Source organism: Zootermopsis nevadensis, unplaced genomic scaffold (assembly GCF_977971745.1).
Source record: "Zootermopsis nevadensis isolate Lab colony 2312 unplaced genomic scaffold, Znev_1.0 Znev_ptg000027l, whole genome shotgun sequence".
In the NCBI taxonomy this organism is placed as follows: Eukaryota; Metazoa; Arthropoda; class Insecta; order Blattodea; family Termopsidae; genus Zootermopsis; species Zootermopsis nevadensis.
In genome coordinates, this window is record NW_028259159.1 from 4,524,680 (window position 1) to 4,549,208 (window position 24,529).

Genomic DNA, 24,529 nt, shown 5'->3' on the forward strand with positions numbered 1-24,529 from the left:
TCAAATAGAATTTTGCCACGTTAACCCACTAGGTCAATTTCTGTAGGACGATTAGACATTTTTAAAGGAGTTTAACAAAGTTTCCTGATCTTTGACAAAATATGGCGACGAACGGAAAATTTTGTGACAAGAGCTTACGTAATTTGCGAAGCACAGTCCATGTTGCATGATCTAATAGGCCCCTCCCCATTTAACCCTGACATATTACGAAATTTAACGACGCTCTTGGACTCCGTATGGCACGTAGCGTCGAAGAAACAAAAGTGTCCGTGTAGGAGACATCGGACATTCCACAGGATGGAGAGGAAAAAAATCAAAGAGTATTAGATTGGCGCAGAAAATAACACGACTGTCAGCTTCTCAAGAAGTATTCTGCTCGGTAAAATTATGCAGTCACAAGCCCCCCGTCCTTTTGTTTCTCTCCTCTCTCTATTTGTATTTCTCTTTTCCCTACTTGCCTTTCTGGACCTAATTCCTAGATTCAGAAGATGATAACTTTAATCCCAAGGACGATGCCGTAAGAACTGGCATTTTCCATTACCACTTCAAACAAATGATTTTATAATTCATAATAGCAGTAACGACGCACCGAAGACAGTTGAACAGAGTTACTGCAAAATTACATACGACGCAGAAGAGGAATATCCGGGATAAAATGGGCTCTTTACGGAAGGAGACGTGTGACGGGTAGTCTGAAGTTCATATTCATAAATACTGCTAAACAGATTTTTATTTTCAGGACATATAATTTTTCTAAAGACATTTATTTACTAGTACACATATATTTTTAACTTAAAATTTTATATTTTACATACATCGCACTATACTCTATACTTTCTATTGCAGAAAATTATGACCTGCTTATGAAATATATATTTATATATATTTACTTTTATAGACGCTCTTAATAATTACATTTATTTTATTTTACTTATAAAAATTCAAATAGGAACTTTGGTTTCATTATGAGAGTATCTATAATACTCCCAAAAAAAAAAAAAAAAATGTTTCGTCACTTAAACAGCTGAAATCTGCTTCAGTAACAAATTTGTGACTTCAATCTCTTCTTTGGCCACATAAACGTACAATATATCGGTGCACAATATGATAAGTCTTTAATCAAAAAATATATTCTGGTCCGCATTGCAACACTACACTGTCTTTTTTTTTTTACCAATTGGTAGAACTGTTAAGTGCCTACAGGAGGGTCACATCCATTTTAAACCGAGTCGAAGTCACTCGCGATATGAAAACAGATTATCAGTATGTTTTACGACAGATACTGTTGCGGTACGCGAAGGAAAAACGATTAAATCCACTTCTTCAAATTTGAATTCTCTTCTCGACGAGACTCGTCTTTCCCATTCACGATTCAGTTTATCTGAACGTCGCGATACGATGCGATCCTCTGACGAACTTGATCAACATTTTAATTTTCTACGCGCTTTTGAAGAAGCAGTCCCAAATTTTATGCTAAAAGACAATTTGGCAAAGTTGACGTTGGTCTTCGACGTAGTAATTCCACGTAAATATCGACATTTCAGATAGACACACTCTCTCCGGTATCAGTTGTGAAAATGGATGCAGTACGCGTCTCAAAAGCATTCATGGTACTTCTAAGTCCGCATGATGCTACTACCCAGAAGACCGACGCTGACATCGTCGCAGCTGAGAGAACCTCAAATCTTGTATCAACGAATGGTAAGCTCTAAGAAACAAAGTTATCTCAAATGTGCACGTACATCGGTGGTACTGAACGCAAACTTCTCGATTAATACACGAGCACAGGAAGAGGCTCGCAGCTCTGCGAATGTCATACCCCCGCATTTATTTCAAGATTATACACGCGTGGTTCGTACCGTTAGAAAGGTGGGGCCGATGGTTTAGAAGTTCTTCAAGTAGAGGCGTTGTCGGGGAAATCTGAGCAGTTGTCTGACGGTCAACCTTAGCAATATTTCGAGTTAAGACTTATACTGTCACAATAAAAATTCAGTGGTTGCCGATATTTCAAATCAGTCATTTTAAAAAGATACCGAGTGGTCCATTCAGCATCAATTTCCTCTATCACAGACGACTCTAGATAAAATACAGACCGATCACTTCTTGCTTCTATCGTGCGATGAATTATATTTCTGGTATCATCATTCCATTTTATTTTAAAAAGGCTTTTTTTAGGAATGGCAAGAGATGCGTATTCCACAAACTTCTCAAAAATAAAATAAATCCAGACAAGAAGCGTCAGATGTGATCTATAGCACGGAATGGATTAGCAACATCCACATATCTCCGAGCTAGTGGATAACTTGCGTTAAAATGATGATGCAGTCATTCATACTTAAACAGAAAATTTACACTTTATTTCAAATGTCAGTCGTGTTATGTAATGTTACTTCATACGCGCAACTCGGCGTATTCAGGACTGGGCAGCGCGTTGCCTCCACGCTCAGCAAACCATATTTAGACAGGAAAAAACATGGTATCCACCTGCCAGATTCTGTCGAGATCTTCGGTTCTCATTTGCAGCAGCATCCGAGAATGTAATATCACGTGAAACGCTCTCCTCTGCGTGAGGAAACTTGTCGCAGCCACCGTGAGCTGCAGGAACTTCAATCTCTTTCAAAACGTCCTTTTCCTTCGTTACCGAGATAACATTTCAGTCGTACTAACACGCCATTTTTCAATACAGCCATCAACCACTGACATATACTAAAAAAAGAAACACAATACCTTTCAGATCTGGAACAGACCAAAAATTAATTTGCTATTAAACCTGTACAATCGTGTCAAGAAATAAATTACTTTCCCTTCGTACACACTTGCAACGTAAAGTGCCACAGACGACTGCTTCAGATTAATCGCAATACTTATCTTGCCTCCCGAAACAACCGTTCGTACAGATATGCCACTTTCCGGACACTCTCTCCCTCATTTTCAAATGACGGACTATCAGCGCACTAGGCCACGCCTTTGGACATCATCCGGACAGTGTTCTTGAGGGCCTGCCTCTTGTTGCAGAACCATATTCTTATTACTTCCCTCTCATAGCCAAGCTGGTGTGCCAAAGCGGTGATTTCAGTACCTAGAAAGAAAATCATCACAAATTTGATCATCACGATCATTGAATCTAAAATGGAGCGCCTGTTAAAGAGACCTACAACAGTGCGGTGTCAGCGTCCTGAATTATATATTTTAAAGCGTCGCGCGTCTACCTGAGGGATGCGTGTTCCGTTCGAAGTGAGCGTTGAGCAGCTCCAGTGCCTGAGGCGTGAATGATGTTCTGCGTTTCCTCTTCTTGGATGGCTCGACGCCAATGAATTCAGTGAGATGGTTCTGTCCGCTCTTATATCTGAAACACAACCAGCTTGTAAATTTATCAGATGCACTAAAATGAGACTGGAAGAGCATATTGCGACGGAGTGCAAATATATTCTATATTGCTATTTTGCACTCACACGGATACACTAGGCCCATATTTTCTTGTAGCATAACAAAAGTAAGCTAATAATTCATCTTGTTTCTATCAAGCATATGGTATCATGGAAGTCCCCTGCGCTGCGTCTGCGTACAAACAATAAATACAGTTGACCTTGAACACACTTTGAGATCGCACGAGTAACTGGGAATCAAAGTGCAAAGTTCACATTATATTTACCTCTCTTCAGCTTCTTTCATCCACATTTCCAGCACTGGCTTGATTTTCTGTGCACTCTTCGGTGTAATATCCAGCTTTTCAAACCTGAAAACACAACGAAACGTTTTTGTAGAAGAAATATTCTACGATAAGAACATACATGAATACACATACAATATTCAGGGGCCATTCAAGATTAAAATTCTCTTAAACCCTTTTTTAATGTGTAAGTTCTGTAGACTAGTTTTAACTCTTGACAGAAACTTCCATTTTTCACAACAAAATGTTTGATATAGCTATTCGTAACTTCGGGTGAAAAATCTTTGTTATAAATATCCAATCTTGAACTGCAGCCACACTCCTAGCCGTTACTATAAATCAGTTTTAAATTGAAGATCTAGTTCTGGCTCTAAATGATTTGCTGCGGGCTTAACACATGCAACTTACACAAATCATGCAAAATTTACAGATTTCCAAGCTTTAAAAAAAATAAATAGAAAACAGCCATGCCTTAAATACGTAAATCAGGAGACACAAAAGAATTGTTAAAGTGAATGATGAAGTGGAGGAATAAAAAAAAATGAAAGCAATAATAAAGATAACAAATAAACAAAAAGTGAGTCTATTAATCCTCAGCACTTTCAAGAAACAAATATTTCAGAGACGAATAAATACAACGTCAAAGTTTCATGAAAGCACATACACGACTCGTGAAGTGTTCAAAGCAGCGGTTTCCAGTCCATTCAACTGTGAAATCAGCAGCTGCAGCTGGAGAGACGCTTTAAAAAGTGCTAAGGATTAAATCTGTTAAAATAGCATGCAGACAACTGTAGCAGGGTTGCCAACAGAATTTATTTGTCTCACATTTATCGTTTTAAAATTTAATATGGCATTCCGCATGAAATATAACGCAGAATTTAAATAAATTTTTATGATACATTTAAATTTACTGCTAATGTTTCTAGTTGGCAACACTGCAGAAATTATTCATAAAATGCCAATGCCCTGGCTCACTTACTAACCAAAGAAAAAAATTAATAAAATGGGAATCAGTATAGAAAAAAAAAAAAAGGAGAAGGGTGTTAAAAAATCTTTCCAGAACTCAAAATAAATTAGTTTAAATTTAAGACGTGGAAAGAGAATGGGAAATACGTACTTTAATTTCTATATCAAGAAATAAGACGACAAACAATCCATCCATGAACCAGAAGTACCACTGTTTGCCATAGAAAAATTAATTTAGCACATGTTTTTTATTGTTTCATGCTCATTTCCTACACCACTTCATGCAGATATATTCATTTTAACTTAAGCCTCAATTGCGAAAGACGTCACTAAGACTGACGGCTAGTTACGCTGTTTTCTTTTACAGATTACACTTTCGCTTTTAAAAAGTACTGTACTGGTTACTTTTCCCAGCACATTGTCAAATACAAATTTGGTACACAGTTTCTGAAATCGATTATTCTGCCTGAAAAATTCATAAACTCTGTTCGCCCGACTCCTCGACAGTTAACGTAAATTCAGTACCAAGCAGATTATTCCTGATACTGAAGAATTCATTTTTGACAATGTTCAGGATATAACTGTACAGACTGATAAATGTCGTGTAATAATTTAAAGTAAAAATACCAGAAAACTGACAACACCCATTTAAAAATATTCTGAAATAAGCCCAACAGAAGCAGCATCTGAGCCTATGCATCATAATTGAAAGCATCTTAAAGATATGACGTAAGAAGACAAGTGGGTGTAAGGATGCCAAGTGCCAGAAGTGCAATAAAAGAAAGAAAGAAAGAATGACAGAGATATAAGGAGAAAGTAATAGAAAATAAAAAAAACGAATATAACTGAGGCCAATTATATAGCCTGTGATGTAACCATTTGATGACGTACATAGCTTGATGCTGTGACGCAAGCTGCGCAGCACAGTACATCTGAGTAGCCAGGGCACTGGGGAGAGACAACCACAAGCAAAACATTACTTCTTCCTTTAAACCAAATTTCTTCACATAAGTATTACTGCCGACTCAAACTCACTGCCACGTTCTAAAGTTCGAGGTATTATAATGTATGTACCCAGAATAAGCGCCTCGTAACAAGATGTATTCCGTGGGCAGACGTTTGAATCTCGCCGGTCTCTGACACACAGCACGTCATAATCGACATGCTCCGACACACTGTGAGCTGGACGAGCCCTCATGTTCATCGTGTTTAATCATGAAATCGCTATCATAAATTTAAAAATATGGGAATTGTATGTAAGTACAAAATATTTTAGAAGACTTGGTATATGGCAAAAATTTTAAAGACAAATCATAAAATTTGATAAAAGGAAGCATAAAGTTGGCACACCACTCACCTTTGGTGTGGCTGGAGTTGTACACAACTGAGCAAGTAAGCTCAGTTCACTCTGAGTCAAATCCAAGGACAGTTCTTTATATGAATACGGCAAGTTACCTCCATTCAATCTACAGCCACTTCCCCCCCTAACTATCTGATTCACATTTCATATAATTCTATTCAACAACGTTTGCGTCCTGATACAGCATTCAAAAACAAAAACACGTACAATGGTGGAAGCTTGCCACTGGGATCGCTACCACAAGTGAAAAATTGACGTAGTGTTTAAAATAAATTCTTTTTGGCGCATCAGGAATGAAGAATTACAAAAAAAATGTGAATATTTAGCTTTGCCACGTCTGCCGGTTAATTTCTCCGCGCGTAACACAGAAACTGCTGAACGGATTTTAACGCTTATCACATGGGAATAGCGGACTAAAACCCCATATTACAGGGTGTCACCCCATAACTAAAGAACAGTCAAATTTCTATGCCTTCCACATGACATGCTTTGCAACACGATTTACGCAATTTTCTTTTTCCAAGTACTAGGCACAATTACTGAAACAAAGAAACCAATAGAGAAACTGCATATAAAATCCCCACTTAATGGTACCTGCACCTTGTCGTGGTGGTGGGGCTTGAGTACCTCAGTGACCCCAAGAGCTACTGGTAGTGCCTCCCTAGCCAGATTGGTCGAGGGGGAGAGGTCAGACTAAGACCGGTACCCTAGTCCTCCAGGTTGGGGGTTGCGCCGTAAAAAGGAAAGCCTCGGACAGATGGACCTAACAGAGGACCGAACGGAAGAGGAGAATTGAGGAGGCCATGGACCGAATACGGACCGGAGAGCCATAGAAGAAGAAGATCCCCTTAAAATAAATTCTCAAGACTAACCACAAAGCGTCACAGTCCCTGTGTAAACTAGCTGACATTCGAAATCCCAAAAAATTGCATATCCCGTAGACGTGAAATACTATTTCCAAAGCCAATGTTCTGCCATGTTCTACTTTACCGAGCAAACACAAAGAGAACAGAAATATGAAATCATGTCTGGCACGTCGAGTTATGCACCTCCCAAATATAACTACTACAAAGTAATGGTTTATAGAACTGCAATAATTTTTTGTTACTGTAACAGTAATGAAAATCTAATGATTCTATCAGGTGATTCTTCTTCATTCACGAATATAAATTGACCCTCTACTTTTAAACAAAAGCAGAACTAAAAGGGACCTTCATTGCATATTTGGGTTAATATGATACCAAAATATATCAGCATTTGTGAAGCCCACATTTATCACAAGCTGAAGCAACAATTTCAAGTCCACATTCTGTAGATTTACTTCACACATAAAAGCTTTTCATGTTAACGCAGTGTGGAATTTGTACCGTAGATGTGCTTCTTTCTTAAGCGGCCCATCCACGTACGAGTCCGGCTCGGCTCGGGTTCCATCGAGCCAAACTCGTTTGTGGGTGGGGTGTCACGAGCCGAGTCTGCTATGCACGTGTAGTGAAATATATCTGAGCCCGGCTCGCCGAGCCAGACTCGTACGTGGATGGGCCGCTTCACTTTCAGATCAGAAAGGCTTGACCAACTCACAGTGTCGTCACATGTTTTGCAAAGTACCATCATAGTAAAAAAAAATTCAAGAACAAAAACTTCCAATTTTCCATTTCGTTAAACATCTCACATCACAAAACTTATAAATGTTATGTCAATATTCTGCTTGATTTTGAATATTCTACGATGCTTCTGTCTAAAACAAATAACTAGGGTTGTTAGTTCAGCTACTTGTTACCTAGAAATTATGCGCTATTAAATTTAATGTATTTCTGAGTCATTTAAAATATTGGTTGTTGTTGTTATCAAATCTAACATTCACATCGATACACACAGATACAGCACAAACATTTACAGAACAGTTCTAAAAGGATGCATTTAAATTCAACACGTCATCACAAATGTCATATTTTCATTTAATATGACATTAAATCATGTAACGAGTAGTAAATATATTTTTTCCCCTAAATTAATGATTTGTGTCCATTTTATTTTGAAAATGTAGTTCGAAGAATCCTTATGTGAAAAAAATTATAATTTATAATTATTGTGGAGCAAAATCAAGAACTAATTTTATTATAATTTAAAATGTTTATTAATTAAAGTTCGTACTGAATTAAATGACAAATTACCAATTACAAATTACAAATGTACCTCGAAAGTTCAGATATTATATTAATTTAGTCAACTGAGGCTCTTTCTTAAAAATTCTGATTAAGAACATTCGTGAAAAATTAATTAATTTATAAACTGAATGAAAATACCACAAAAATCGTTTCCACATACTAAATTGCAATCATTAAATTTTTGTCATCGCCGTCTGCGTTATGAAGCAAGTCTCACCAATTATAAAAATATTTCTGCGAGAAGTTCTACTAAGCCGAAAGCAGAATTACGTCAGTGACACCGACGCGTCACATAATTACAGAGACCAGGATAAATATATTAAATAAACGAGCACTCATTATTATACATGGAAGTACGTACTGAACTTGAAATCTGAAAATAAAAATTATCGATCCAACAAAATTGTCGTCTTCCACGATGAAACGAGGTTCAAACCAACATCTAAAGCCATCATAACAAAAATAATATTTTAATTAAATTCTAATACTGAAATTAAAATCCAGTTACACATAATTTTAGCTGTGCTTTTACCTGCAGATAGCACTCTGACTGTAAGCGGGGCCCTCGGTAATGCTCAGCGCCTGTCCGACTTGCGTCTGGGTCAAGCCTAGAGACAGTCGTCGAAGCTTGAAAGCTTTTGCAAACTCCTTGATCTCATCCAGATTGATCCCATCGACGACATTACTGTTGGTCTGGTTTATCGTCGGCTGATCTGCGAAGATAAAACAGAGAAACCGATACACCTGGAACCTACAACACTTTATGCGACGCCATAACCTCGTTTTAATATCCTTCGAATGACGAGACCATAAAGTATCAATTTACTTGGTGAATCAGCCAGGAAGTCAGATGTCGGACTGCTACGACTGTGTTGCGTGCCTCCACCGCTGCCATTACTTGAAGAATGCTGCACAGACATGGACGACGATAAAGACTTTGGATGCTGATGCTGCTGTGGTGATCCATGTGTCGATGTGATGGTGATATCAGAATTACTGGCTGCTAATCGGTTGATAACGTTTAGAGATGATTCTGTTCCATTTAGCAAACCGTTCTGGTTATGTTTTTCTGGTACCTGATAAAATACAGACAAAATTTTAAATCGACTGACTCGACCGAGCATTTTACAAGCCTGAAACTTCGATGCCTGCAATGAACTGTGCCATGAGTGTGAGAAGTTACCGAGTAGTGATGGTTGTGCTGTTGGTGGTGAGATGACCTCTGAGGTGGTTGGTGGCTGGGTGCTGAGTTTGGCTGAGCTGTAGCTGTCACCAGTGATGACTGCGGACTAACCAGTTGGGGCTGCTGCATCGCAGACAGCAACTGCTGGTGCTGCTGAACGGCTGCCGCGCTTCCGTTCGTCAGTAGGTGAGGTAGGGAGGCTGTTGCAGCTTGATTGAGGTTGATACCAGGCCCCAGTGTGGGACTCGGGGATGGCACTGCTATGGTGAAACATTTTATCGGATATTGTTCAGAGTTAACAAAGAGCCTTGGTAATTAATTAATTACATGGTGCACATCTTTCTTGAAAAGGTCAGTTATTGAGATGGCAAATAAATTTAATTTTTGTGGAACTTGAAGGCTCATTACTGTCTTCACAAAAATTCACCTTTGGAAACTGCTCTAGGCCAGTTGCATGCAGTCAACATTTACACATACCATTTCTCTAACACCCAGTTTTAAGTACAGAAGTTTAGTCCACACTAATAAAAAAATTCAAATAAACATTAGCCACACATCATATTTTATATGGTGCACCCATTATTTGAGAAAATATAAGTCTGATTTCATCTTCATGTAAACTAGGGGTTATGAATGTAATATTTAAATGCATGACAATTTTAGGCACAATTTGTTGCAGTGTGCAGGTATGTTGGGTCTATCAGTCCATGCATTAGTATTGCTCCGATAAATGTACTTAACCTATTCATATAACAACAGTTTGTTATCACCATCATTAAATGCAGCCAGTCATTCTTCCCAGGGTTATGCACATACACTTTTGTCATTGCTATCTGCATTATAAAGCAAGTCTCACTAATTATAACAATATTTCTGCGAGAAGTTCGACTAAGCCGAAAGCAGAATTATGTCAGCAACACCGATGCGTCACATAATTATTGAGACCAGGGTAAATATATTAAGTAAACGAGCACTAATTATTATACACCGAAGTACGTACTGAACTTGCTGAAAATGAAATCTGCTAATAACTACTATACTATCTCTATAACACCACTGTTATATGCATCTAGATAAAAGCCACTGCCTCAAATAATTTCTTACATTATTTAAAAAATGTACGTATTTATTGTTCCGAATATTAATATTTGTTATTTGTGATTTTATATGCCATCTAGACGGTAAGAAACGGAACTACCAAGAGCCCATTACATCTACAGTGGATCAGTTAGTGTAAGTTGATCTTGTGTGCCATCTAGATGGGAAGAATTACAACTACATCAGTTCAATCAATCAAATAATGCTTATTAAGAGCTGAAAATAATTTTAAGATACCACAGAAACCTCATGCATATAAGAATAAATTTTGTGACGGTGTTTTCAAGGGGCTCACTGGGGAGAATATATCTTTAAAGTGTTAAATGTACCCCAAACAATGGCTCTGACCAATGCAACTGTGCCACAAAGACAGTTACCTGTATTGGCAGCAGCAGCGGCGGCTGCTGCAGCCGCAGCTGCAGATGCTGGGGCAAGGAGGTGATGAGGCTGTGCTAGCGTTTGCAAGTTAGCAAGTGTGGTTGTAACCACTTGTCCATTGCTTAGTGCAAGATTCACCATCTGCCCACTTGTCACATGGTTAACTGGAATTGTAAGAATGGTTTGCGTAGCAATTCCTGCAATATACAAATCTGATTTTAGTGAAAATCCCATCACACAGGAACTGAAGACACAGAGGAGTATTTTTTTTTTCCAGTTTCATGTCTATTACAGATGATAACTGATTAACTAGCCAACTCCACTGAACAGAGTGTTCCTCGAGAAGCTGCCAGTCATCCAACTAGTCAAATTTCTTGACTTCAATAAAAGATAAGAAATTCATTACTACGATTACAACAGCCTGCCATTTGTCTGTATCCAAGCCAGATGAATCCACTCCACTCTGTCACTCCAATATCTGTTTTAATATTTTCCTCTTATTTACGCACGTGTTTTCTGAGTTGTCTCCCCCTTCTGGCTCTCCAACCAAAAATCTTGTATGAATTTTAAATTTCCTCATGTATGCTACATGTCTCACCCATCTAATCCACAACGATTTGATATTTTTTACTCGATGAACAATGGCCACTCACAACGACACGAGCCATTAAATCCGTAAATACTTTCGCTATTTCTATTTGAAAATTATATTTATATTCTTCTTCTGTGTGAAAGAAGGCTGCGTATTCTCATTAATTATTCTTATTTCCTAAGGTTTATAAAAGAAAAGAAATTCAAGATCTTCAACAAGTATTCGTCCGTGGTCCCGTAAACAGGCGGACTGTACCTTGTGAAGTGGGAATGAGCAGCTGAGCCCCCTGAATGCCTTGCACCAGCTGACCTGAAGCCAGGATGAACTGAGGCATGGCGGCTGGCTGCGGGGCAGCCAGGAGCTGGGGTTGCGTCGCAGCCGAGGCGAGTAGGTTCCCCACCGAGTGTGCAGGAGACGCGCTGGCACAGTTCGACGGCAGCGAACCTGACACAACCACCGAACATCAACAGTTGTGGGTAGATGCAGTATCGTACTTTTCAAGAGCAAATTTGGAATTTGAAAGTGTAAAGCTTTGCAATTTTTGGCTGTACTTGGTGATAATTACTGGCGACACAAAAGGAACAATGTAAACACACCTGTCGCACTCGCGCTGAGGTTGAGAGGAGTGTTGATGAGCTGTGTCCCAAGACCAGCCATCCCCTGCAGACCGGCGGCAAGAGAGGCAACCTGTGGTAGACTCTGCAGAGTTGCAAGGTTCTGCAGGTTCTGAAGAGTGACCATACCTGCCACTACACACACACACAAAAAAAGCACAACACTGTCATTTCCGCTATCTGTCGTAAGACAGGACAATCATTCCAAGCACGTGTCATAACACACTACTGAATGTACCCGCCCCCCAAAAAAAATAAAGTCAGCGAGCAATCAATTTACAACATTACATAACAGGATTTAGAAATTTGTGTTATTCAGCCAGATAATAATGATTTATTTATTTAGTGTTCTGTCTGACGACAGGTCCATATGAACAGGATCCTTTCATCCTTTTCTCGGACTGGGACCTGTTCATATACGTTCTTGGCAGATGATCCAGAAGTGGTTTGCCATTGCCTTCTTCTGTGTGTGAATGGAGTAATTGTTGGGATGCCACGGAGGAAAACTCCGTGTTGCCTAGACCACGGCCTTGCCCAACACAAGTTATAAATTTGAGCACCGCCGGGAATCGAACCCGAGACCCCAGGATTACAAAGCCAGCGTTCTAACCGCTAGATCACCGTGGCTAGTTATAATAATGATAATAAAAAATAAATAAATAAAAAAACAACAAACAAACAAACAAACAACAACAACATCTAACTTAGTTATATTAAACCTGTACAGAGCTCCATCACGTAATTTTCAAAAAATTTCTAAGGGGACTATATCCTACTCTTTAGAGTATCTGTATAATCCAAAAACATAATTTTTAATCTGTGGTGAAATAAATATAGACTGTTTCAATGAAAACTACCCGAAGAAAACATTTAAACTCGCTACTAACAACATATAATTTGATCCATACTGTAAACTTTGCAACGAGAATTCAAAATGACTCGAGACCAGCAACTGAAAACATTTTTTGTGGATACTACAAGACTTGGCTCAACTTCTACTTCTCCCGTAATAAATGATCCATCAGACCATGACACCCTGTACATTATGATTAATAATATTGCTGCAACAACTAACTTAATACCATTGAAACAAGGGGAAACAGTAAATAATAAAACAATAATGCAGTTTCAGCTTTTTCTCAAGAATGAAATATGAGAATGTATTTATAAAGTCAATGATACCAACATTAAGCTTAACTCATTTTTGTGTACTTTTCTAAATATTTTCGAAGCTTGTTTTCCAATTAAAAATGAAAGTATATTCAAAATAAAGAATGACTGGATTACGCAAGGAATAAAAGTATCTTGCAAGCATACAAGACGTCTGTTTATCTACAGTAGGAACAGTAATGACCCAAACGCAAGAGTGTTTTATATTCAGTATTGTAAAATCCTGAACAATGTTATTAAAGCGGCTAAAAACCAGCATTGCAGTAGACTTATAGCAAAGATCAGACAATAAAATAAAAACAACAAGGAACATATTAAAAAGGGATACAGGAAAAATATATTTCTCCGAACAGAGGTCATCTCTTCTAACAAACAATGAAAAAGTAAATTATCCAGGAACAGTGGCTAATGCCTTCAATAATATTTTTCTAACAATTACTGAAAGCTTAAATTTACATCAAGCAGGGACAGAAGATGCTGTTTTATTTTTTAAAAGCTACGTTTCCTGTAAAAATTTGCTGGTCTTAATATTATTCCGATAACTGAAACTGAGATCAAAAGTGTAATAGTGTCCCTCAAATCAAATATTTTTTCAAACTGGAGAACAATAAAATATTTCAACACAAGGAATAAGAATCAGCTTCATATTGTTTATAAATAAGTGATAATTTAATGGGTAGATTTATTTGTAAATTATAATTACTTTAGGTAAACCCTTTGTTTGTATTATGTGAAATTTATTTATATAATAGTATAAATTGTACTTTATAATATATATTTTATTATTACGACTTTTTCCACATTATATTGTCATCTGACTATCTTACGGATCCGTGGAATGTAATAAATATGTACGTAAAATATTTTATCTTACTCGTTCCATTGATATGTGCAGCGGCCTTGGCTGAATCCATGGCAGCGATTGGATCAGGAGAGTTTGGTACCGAACGGTTGTGTGTTGGAGTTCCCGGCAAGCTCTGGTTACTATTGTGGCCGTTCATTGAGAACACAGACTGTTGTTGTTGTTGTTGTTGTTGTTGTGGAGAGCCATAATGTTGGTCTAGGGCCATCGGAATATTGTCCACTCCCATAGCAGCTGGTTCAGGGGGTGGTGAATTTGAATCACAGCTTTCCTGAAACAACAGAAAAAAATATGATGCGTCATTAAGGTGATGATCACCCGAATGATGGAAGCAGTAAGCACCTCCGAAACGCTGGGCAGTTTCTACCACAACACACGGAACAACATCCGATAAGGCAGTCATCATCCAAGTGCCTACTTTCAGCAAAACCTTTGTTTTCAGACAATTATAATCTGGGTTCTTGTTTTAGAAAAAGAGTCCAGATTATAGGATTTCAGGTTTTATCGTCGGTGAGTCCGATAACTCATCGCCCTGATGATGGAGGCAGCAAGGACCTTTGAAACCTTGGTAAACTTCTACCAGACTACACAGCGCGACTAGACAGCCATCTTAAAAGAGTCCACAAGTAACAATTTTATAAAACTGTTAAAATTATTTTAGATATATATTGATCATCAGAGTTTAGAAAACAGGTTGGGATAATAATGGAGTTTAAAATATATAGATGTGGCTGATGATAAGATTAGGAAGAGAAGATGGCTGTCTTCTCCGTTGTTTCGTCGTGTAGTCTTGTAGAAGTTAATCGACGTTTCAAAGGTCCTTGCTGCCTCCATCATCAGGGCGACGAGTGAGTGGAAAACGCTAGAGTTATGGGCTCAGAATTTTAAAAAATTGAATTAGAGCCACTGTGTGTAATTTCATCTGCATGTTCCTCGTTTTCTTAAAAAAAAAAAAAAAAAAGGTTGGTCCACTGTTGTTCCGAAGTCTTCAAACATCATACACTTAGATACTTCAAAATGCGTGTTTACTCTGTTTTTAAACAAGTTTTTCTATTTATAAACCACATAAGCACATGGAACTAGCTGTATAAACATCACGTGACTAGTCCATAACTACTAATAAATCTTCTAGTATTGATTTTAATTTAAATTTAATTTTCACTGTTTTTTGTTTTGACAAGTGAGAAATCTGACAACCGAACTTATTACTGGACTTGAAGCAGGCAGAGAATACAGCGCTTTATACACAATATATTTCAAGTGGCTCGTCACATAACCTCACATTGACCATACACAACCCCCACAACAAACAACGTGGTGTTTCATTTGGAACTGCTCATTTACAATGACACTGTTGTGCCAGTGAGATAAACTTACCTCACACTTAGCAGCATACAAATGAGTTGGGTGAGAGATAACACTAAAAAAAATGCCTGATTGCTTCTCAAACTGGTTTATGCTACGTCAAAATAAAAAATCGCGTACGTGGACCACAATGGAAGTAACACAACCTGTTCACAAAACCAGTCTTTAGATACAGTCAAGGAGAATTACTTGCCGTAAATTACAGTGTACGTAATTTTATGTTAAGACACTGATTGCTAACCGTATTTTATAAATTACTTTAACGTTAACGTCTCAGAACTTGGCACATCATGCAGGTTATTTACGGATTTTATGTAGCTCACAGAAAAAAAAACAGGTTAAATTGTCCCGAGTTTATTCTATCTAATCCTCATATTTTCAGAATTATTTGCTTTTGTAATAACCACTTAACAAATTAAATTTAATGTTCATCGCCCTGACGATTGAGGCAGCAGGAATATATGAAACGTCACTAAACTTCTACAAGACTACACGACGAAACAACGGAGAAGACAGTCATCTTCATCTATTTAACATCTGTGAAGATGTCAACAAATTTATCACAGCTGCCCCGGTTTAACTACTAACGTTGCCTTGACATATAATTATTAACTCGATAAAATCACTCTGGAACCCTTTCTAAAGAAAGGCGATTTAGTGGATTGTTATGTAAATGCTCACTACCTCATAATTTCACATGTTGTTGACCAGCTGATCAAGAGAATACATGATGGTTCTAGCAGGCTTACAGATTGTTACAGCTATGATGTTACTACATCAGACGAAGCCTGTACACACAGATTGCACAGCGCGAAACATAATCCTCAACACAACGGCGTATACGTAACTGAAAACAACGCTACAATGCATATCCACACACAATCTATCTATTATACACACGCAAAATAGCTAACATATAATAACACTTTTTCAGTTAACTGAGCATAAAAGTAGTGGGCTACAACAATAAGCAACCGAATGAGCATTTGAAAGAAGAAAAATTCAACAATGTGTATCAGTTTTCATCTTGGAATGAGTGAGAAAACAAATTTATCATAACATACAACGTCGAGTTTCCGGCTTTTAAAGACAAGAAAGAAATAATTCCCTGTTGAAGTATTCAAATAATCTCTGCCGCCATTTTGACGTAAATACGTCTATACGGAAGGGTCATTCGGCAAACAAGTGAAAGGAAAACGTATAAGATCCATATCAACAATGTGTTAATATGGATCGACAACAATGGTCAGCTTGCGTGCATTGTTATGTTACCTAGGGAACGTCATCTGTTTACTCGGCATTGTTGTTAATATTGTTGTAATTAAAGCTAATATATAAACTTCCTTTCCGTATAGACGTATTTACGTCAGATTCTCCGGAACCTTGGTTCCACTGTCAATTTTTTATACAAAACAATGCCTAAAAGTAATAAGTTTTGAGTAAATAGAGGGAACAATGCAAGCCACAGAAAAAAAAAATCTCATTTATGATATATAAACGAGTGTAGAAACGTCTTTGACAGGCTGTACTGTGCTCCAAGTCTCATAACAGAGACACACGGCGTGGATATAAAGCCAGCGACTGAAGCCAACAGAAACACCGGAAGCAGACGATCACATACGCCGCTGTAGCACGCAGCATACGTGTTGTTACAACCAGATTGTCGCTTTTCGCGCCGGTAACACCGAATACACATAAAAATAATATTCTATCCCGGGAAATTAACTACGCCGGACCAGTTCTGCTGTTGAGCAGTTCAATGTAATATAAATTAGTTTAACACTAGCGTAATAATTGAACCAATTATTATAACAACACTCACTCCCTCATTGCTACCACCCTTTTGAAAAAAAAAATACTCGCAGCGAATCAGTGCCACTACTTAAAATACACATCATTTAAATCGCTCTGTATTAATCAGAGAAACGCAATTCTGATCATAATACCAGTGTATCACCGTCTCTCTTGCACCACGGTACACTAGCTTTTAAATAATAATACGAATAATAATCACAAGTTATAACAATAATAAAAGTAATATACAAAAATTATTGTTCTCTGTACAGTAATAGAGAGGTGGCTTCAACTTCAAACAAAAGTGAAACATGGACGCAGGACAGCACACATAAACTTCATTCATTTTATAAATACATGCAAATTCTTTACATAATACGTGATATCTACACTTATTATCATATATGAGACAATATATAATGATAAAATGCATTTTCTGAAAAAATTAATTAATTTTCGGGAAACTTCATGCATGATTTGTATTTAAATTGGCAGCGTTAAGCTTAAGAATTTAGTTTATTTTTAAAGAACCTGCTTTAACATTCACTAACTCTGAATTTCGCGGACAGAGTGCATTCATGGATTTCAGCGCAAACAGCGAATAATTCCTTAAACATTAACCAACTGATTTACGTATTGGATTCGCGATGGATTTCCTTTGAGGCGAGGGGCTAAATTTTAAATATTATTTAGATGGTCCTCTTTCTTCAAAGGGTGTTTATCGTATTTCTTGTGCTGTTTAATATTTGCAAAGTGCGTGACGGGAAAAAAATTACAAGGACCCAGCAAAAGGTAGAAGCTAGTTCTGTAGAATTTTACACTCAATGACGATAGTTGCCTAGACAGTAAAGAAATTCACGGCTTTATAAAATCCGAAGGTTCATCACAATGTGAACAAAACATCGTTATTGTAAACTATTCTGAACCAGCTCAATTAATCCCAGACCAACGCGCTCCTTATCTATCCGATATTATTTGTCGCTGTATCATCCCAGTGACGCCTAACGCCCGGGAATCCCCAACATGCCCTTCAGTTTTTTCCGTCGTGACAGACATCTTTCCAGGGGGAGGAGGCAGTCAGAAAATTTGCCAACAGATTTACATTTAAGTCCCAAGTTGTTAAACGCTTTTTTATTCACGATATAAATATTAACATTTTAACACTTTAATTGTTGGTATTAATATTTGATAATGTTTCTTTTATTTCAATGGTTTAAATTTTGATTTTTGATTCAAAAATTCAGGGGGGGGGAGGCCGATGCCTGTCCCCCTTCTCCTGCTACCACTACTCTCGTAGTTCCAAATATTACCACCTTCTTCTCAAACGGCATCAATTTATTATCACCATAAACAGCAACACATTAGTTTTACACCAATATAAAACCATAGATAAGGGCACAGAATTGTAGATTTTAACCATATTTTTTAATAGGACACAGTAAATAATAAGATTCGGAATTTAACAGAAACAAGTGTTTTTTTCTCGAATCTAACGTGTTCTTAACTTCATCGCCAAAATCATTTTCATTTGTTGTTCTTTTTATGTTCAGTGACTTCGTTAAACTTTCGAAAGATTTATTTACTACCATTTTATTACATTTTATTTCGTATTATAACGACGAAATTGTTTTTATTTACTAGATATCTGCTTTTTTTATGTGCTCGCAAGATAATAACATGCGAGAGATTTCACAGAGAGATCAAACTGCCCATTCTTCCGGCATCCGTCATGAAAATTCAAGCTTGTCCATGATTATGTTTTTCAATACAAGACAAATCGTTTCACACATGTATACGCACGTCTACAACTATAATGCCACGCATCACGTGGTAACAAAAAAAACAACAACAAAAATTAACACACAGAATGGAAACAAAACGTATAGTCCCTTTATCCCACTGGACCGAGAGGAAGACATGAGAGACACAGTAATTAATTTAAGGTGCCCTGGGCCGAGCTACAAGGTAGGGTCACGTTTAAATTCGAAATATAAATACCCCAAAACTACAAAATAAATCCTTGATTGTGCTCTATTGGGAAGTTGTCCATCCTGAAGATGGAGGCAAAATGTTCCTCCGAAACGATGTAACCACCTACAAGACTACATGGTGCCTGAACCAAGAATACCACAACTCACATTTTCACTGCACAGGCCCCACAAAATAAACGTTGTCAATATCTGTAAATTATTTATTTATATACCTGAAATAAGCATGTTATCAGACAACTAAACTTTATTGGATACTGAAATAAACCAAGGAACAGATGTTACCAAAGACATTTTATTTACTTATTTATCAACGCTATCACCAGGTAAGACAACAGGTCAACTACGCAACGTAAAACGATAGGATGAATGACGAACATGGAGGAGATATGGATGGTAACGATAGACCGAAGAAAATCACGAAAAATAATGGGCCGTGGTGTTCAGTACCAAGAGTGATATTTAATACATCTCCTTGCAAATTTCCGTCCCATGTTTCTACATAATGGGTAAGACTAAATTAATAATTTTCCCAAAATCATCTCAGGCAAAGAGTATATTAAATATACAATTTAATATGGTGTAATATTGAAGAATTCAATATTGTTTATTAACGAAATTCGGTTCCCAGTCAACAATCTTCACTGTCCATTCAATTCCCTTCAATTAATCTGTCTGGCATTGCATCCTTCATTCCTTCTATCCATCGAATTATCGATATTTCTCTGTTTCTCCTTCGTCATGACATCCGCTCTAGCACTTGTCCGGACCATCTGTTGTCTGCCATTCTTTGGCGTGTCCATTTCATATCAATAGCTTGTTTAAATATAAAATGCAATATAGAATTTTGTGAGCCATTTTTTTTATCTCTATTTACACAGTTCGGGATTTTGTCTTCCTTTGATACTTATAAAGGATCGTCTCCATAATTACATTTCCACTGTCAACATTCTTTCCCCCCTTATTAAAATGCCATACTCATGCGCCAATAAAAAGTTCTCTCACTGTCGTGTAAATTATAAACTTATAATATCGATTTCACAAAGTCTGACAAACACTGTTCAAAACATGCGTCAAATGATAAGTTACATAAATTCTGAATCAAATAGTTTGGTTATTCAACTAACGTACCAGCTCTGATTGGTTGCTCGTCTTCGATCAAACGTAATATACAATAATTTCTGTTTAATAACTACTTTCTTGCATTTACTTTTTTAGTGTCTGCACTGATCTTCTGAAGTATATTTTTAATATTAAATTTAAACCTGGCATGACAAATAAGCAATGCTACTGAATACGCTAACCCCATCTAGTACTGAAAAAAAATGATTTTTTTAACCCACTGTCGAAAATAGTTTGACTCGGCCCAGTGTTTGACAGAAAATTATCCCCCAGTTATGACAGAAATGGAGTGGCTGGAACAAACGAGGACAGAATATGGACAAAATGGGTGACAACGAGAACAGTCAGATGTCTACGCAAAATACATTATCGTTACAAGGGATCATCACGCGTATTATCACGCTGAAAGGCATGAAAGTTTAAAGTAAACCGCAAATTATTCTTAAATGCAAGAGGTGTTCGTAATCCAAGTCTATAAGACAAACCCATAATACATCTTAAAGCTTGACTCATCGCAAGTTGGCAAGGTGGAACACAACGCCTGCCTTTTCAGTGACGCAACCAACAATGAATGCGTCCGTGACCATATCTCTTCAGACGTCAGAAACATCGATTCACTGTTGAGTGGGTGGTCTTCCAAAATATAAACTGACGCTTATTGGATATAATTGAAATCCCACACAGGATTCAATCAGACACAATTAATCACAGAGAGAAGTAAATATTACACAAAACAGAATAAGCACAATTAACATTTACTCTACAAAACTAACATGTATAAAAGAAAATGGAATGAAGAGCAGTGGGAAAATTCAATTACAGTTAGTGAAAAATTCAGCTCACCGCTTCCCCCCCCCCACCGCCCCCACCCCGCACAGAAAAAAAAAGTTTTAGAATAGACTTGAAATTTCACGTGTTCTCCAAATTAGTTCCGGGACACATAAAATCAATCGGAAAAACGAGTGTGTGGGTGGAGTCAACTACAAAGTTCGGCGGCATATTCTTGTCCAAACATTACAATGGACACAGACTATACTTTACTAACAAAACATGTTTTGTTACACCAGCATTCCATCTTTTTTTTTATAGCCATGGTACCCCCACACCTCACTCCTTTCTCCCCTTTTAAAAAAAGCAATTCCCAAACGTGCGTTGGATTAAAGCGTGCACCTAAATGCAGAAAGACGGGGTCTAAATCGAACTGGACAGAACCTCCGCATGGCTCCAGTTTTACAGCGATATTAGGGAAACAAGGGCGTAAGTTACTTCGAAACATTCATTTTTAAACGCCGCCTACCTGTCGTATACCGGGGATGAAAAACTTAATCCGAAACCAACAGTTATTTTACATTTTATATTGCTTAATGGGGTAGAATGTCGCTTTTCTGACAGCGTGTTGATATACTGGCATTTTATATGCTCATTTACTGAAAATGTTATAATTTCCTGTATTTTGAAACTCAGATGTAATGTATTCAATGTAGAATTGGGCATTACATTCGTTTAAATACACAAAAACTCATTAATATTCCACTTTAGCAAAAATATCCCTAAAATATAATTTATAGGACAGGATGATGGCGTGGGCATTTTAGAAAACGCAATTGTGGGAGGTGGGGGGGACAGACAAAAAACATGAAAAGCCGCCGAGCTAAGCTATACACAAGGAAGATACAACTTTTCTTGTTTTAGATTTAATCTATCGTCTAATAGATGATTTTTAATTAGTATTAAAATCACAACGTCTCGCTTTTTTTACCTGCAGACGAAGGAGAAAATATAATCCAACCAAAACCTGTGACTTTTAAGACTTAAAAAAAATTCAACAGTTGATGGATAAGTCCAAAACAAAGACAGTAGTAATGTAACACCACTGCCAAAGACATTCAGAGAAGAATGGAGAGAAACAGTCGCCATAAGTTGTTTCCAGAACTTGTTGTTCTGCTAATCAAGTGAAAACATAAACACAGTCACATAGCTAGATATCTGATCTGCATGCTGACAGACTATTGTTCTCATACCTACGTCGCAGTGCGAAGTCGGCTGCTTGAATTCAAGAGTCTGTGTCCTGCAGAGGATTTCAACGCTCCTGATAGAGAGCACACCCAAACTTGGTTCGCAGGTAATCATCGCTAAACGTTTACCACCACGGCTAAAAACACAGTCGCTTTCATCTTGTGTGCCTATGAACGTCTTTATTAACATTTAATTACGATTAATTTGAATACAAATCTGTATTAAGATAACACGAATATACTTTCGTACAGTTTGGATCAAATTCGCACTTCACTCCTGAAGTAGGAGGCACTATTTTCCCCCCCAAAATGTTGGTACACAGAATAAGTTCTACACGTGACAACAACCTAGGAGACCACCAACCTCAAGTCATTCTTAAATTTGCTTTCGTGTGACATCATCAGTGGGGCAGGAGGCCTATATAATATTCTGTGGTTATTATTATTATTAATCACCTCCATGGGGCAGAATTCCTTTCGAAAAGCTGATATTCATTCAGTACACCACAAAATTACACTTATTTTTATTAGACTGAGACATTAAAAAGTCTTTCACTGAACCCTGAGACATACGAATCTATTTCACACCATCATAGCATTATCCTCACAAGTTTAATACATAATTAACAGAGTTATCAGTCAATACACGTTGTTAGGGGGGGTGGATTCCGATGTTTATATGTGAGTACAAAAAGATACACGTAATATTCATCTTTAAAATGCTACCTTTACTCCGAGACCAGCCAAGTGCCAGGTCATACGACGAAGTCGAAGTTAGGACCCTGGGTATGATAATCACCAGCTCAATATTTTGCATCATTTTAGTCATCGTCATAATAAACAATTACTTTTCAAACAGCATTGATCTTCATAATAGTCAAGTGTTTTTTTTTATTGAGGTACGGACTGAATTCCTAAATATTATTCAGACGAGCTTCGGCTTCAAAAGTTCAATTTACAGCATTCATACAAATCAGGGGCAAAGCGCTATAATAAACCAGTTTTAAACAAAGAAGCGCCTAGCAGAATAGGAGTAATTCAGATAAAAGTAATAGATGAATAGAAATAAAAAGAGAGACAAAACCTTTACTGGAAAAATAATTATAAAATTTTGAAAGAAACACAGTAGTGCGAAACCCCGAAAATAAATTGTGGAAGAAGATAAAATATAACATGGAGCCCGTGTTTACGATGATAATTCGTATAGCGATACTCTTCTGTTTCTGTTGAGTGTTGGCATGGCGACAGTAAGCTTCACAGAAGTGCAACAGTGGATCGGGCGTCATTCAACATTCACCTAAACGAATATACCGGAGCAAACGCTAGTGAAGAGCTTTCGACGCCAACTCTGGATGCCTTTTTTTTTCTGAGTGTGTCGAATATCATCAGCGTGTAGTGTTACTTGCCATGATACGAATCTCGGTGAAGAGGAATGACACAGGATAACTACCCTAAATGCCGAACTGAACTTAGATAACATGTTAACAGGGTTGAAAGCGCGATCACATTTAAATGTATGAACAGTATAATATCAAATTAACATGAAGAGAATAAACATTCCGTATAAGACACACTGAAATAAATTTTAAATACGGCGCAAATATAGTAGGATTGCACGGCTGTCGTTTGTGTGTCTATATATATATATTATTTATTTTTTATTTATTTATTGGGCTGTAACAAAGAAGCTATCTGCTGGCAGGACCTGAGTACAGTTTACATCAATGACGGTTATTTCAAGTTGAACGGCCAAAATAAACAATAAAACATCATTCAAGGACTATCACTTAATTGTTGTTTACGGAAGAAATGTCTTCAGACATTGTTCATTGCCTACGTATAAAATACTGGTAATGAATTACAGCCTCGTATTCCTTTCCTAACCTCGTCATTTCAACGTTTTACCATCCACATATGAAGTACTTCTAAAAACTGCCTAATGATGGCTTGAACTTGTGAAACAGAACACTGCGGCACCTAGAAATATTAATTTTAACTTTTAGGCGTTAGGTACGGCATAACGCACATAGTAAATTATAAACTCTAACTAACCTATTACATACATAGACTATATAAGGCCTATGTTTTAATGCAATATTTCTCTTTTCTGTGCCCTGAAACTCAAAGGTACAGACGGCTGTTAAATAGAACACCGGGCGCTGAACTCCTTTTTCATAAATTACTAAT

General features: G+C 37.3%; 1 protein-coding gene across 7 annotated transcripts in view; it reads right to left on the reverse strand.

Moving 5' to 3' along the window:
• Positions 1-712: 712 nt before the first annotated feature.
• The window catches only part of pdm3 (POU-domain protein pdm3), a 206,546-nt gene continuing 182,729 nt past the window's right edge, over positions 713-24,529 (reverse strand). For 3 of the 7 annotated variants that reach the window (XM_087356297.1, XM_087356301.1, XM_087356300.1), the window contains 11 exons: positions 14,071-14,329; positions 12,009-12,161; positions 11,668-11,856; positions 10,820-11,017; positions 9,345-9,604; positions 8,988-9,237; positions 8,694-8,874; positions 5,528-5,584; positions 3,653-3,736; positions 3,210-3,361; positions 713-3,079 (listed from right to left, as the gene is read on the reverse strand). In XM_087356297.1, the coding sequence (XP_087212423.1) occupies positions 2,955-3,079; positions 3,210-3,361; positions 3,653-3,736; positions 5,528-5,584; positions 8,694-8,874; positions 8,988-9,237; positions 9,345-9,604; positions 10,820-11,017; positions 11,668-11,856; positions 12,009-12,161; positions 14,071-14,329 (1,908 nt within the window). In that variant the 3' untranslated portion in view covers positions 713-2,954. The remainder of the gene's footprint in view (positions 3,080-3,209; positions 3,362-3,652; positions 3,737-5,527; positions 5,585-8,693; positions 8,875-8,987; positions 9,238-9,344; positions 9,605-10,819; positions 11,018-11,667; positions 11,857-12,008; positions 12,162-14,070; positions 14,330-24,529) is intronic. The other 4 variants (XM_087356298.1, XM_087356299.1, XM_087356302.1 and 1 more) reach the window with 4 other exon arrangements.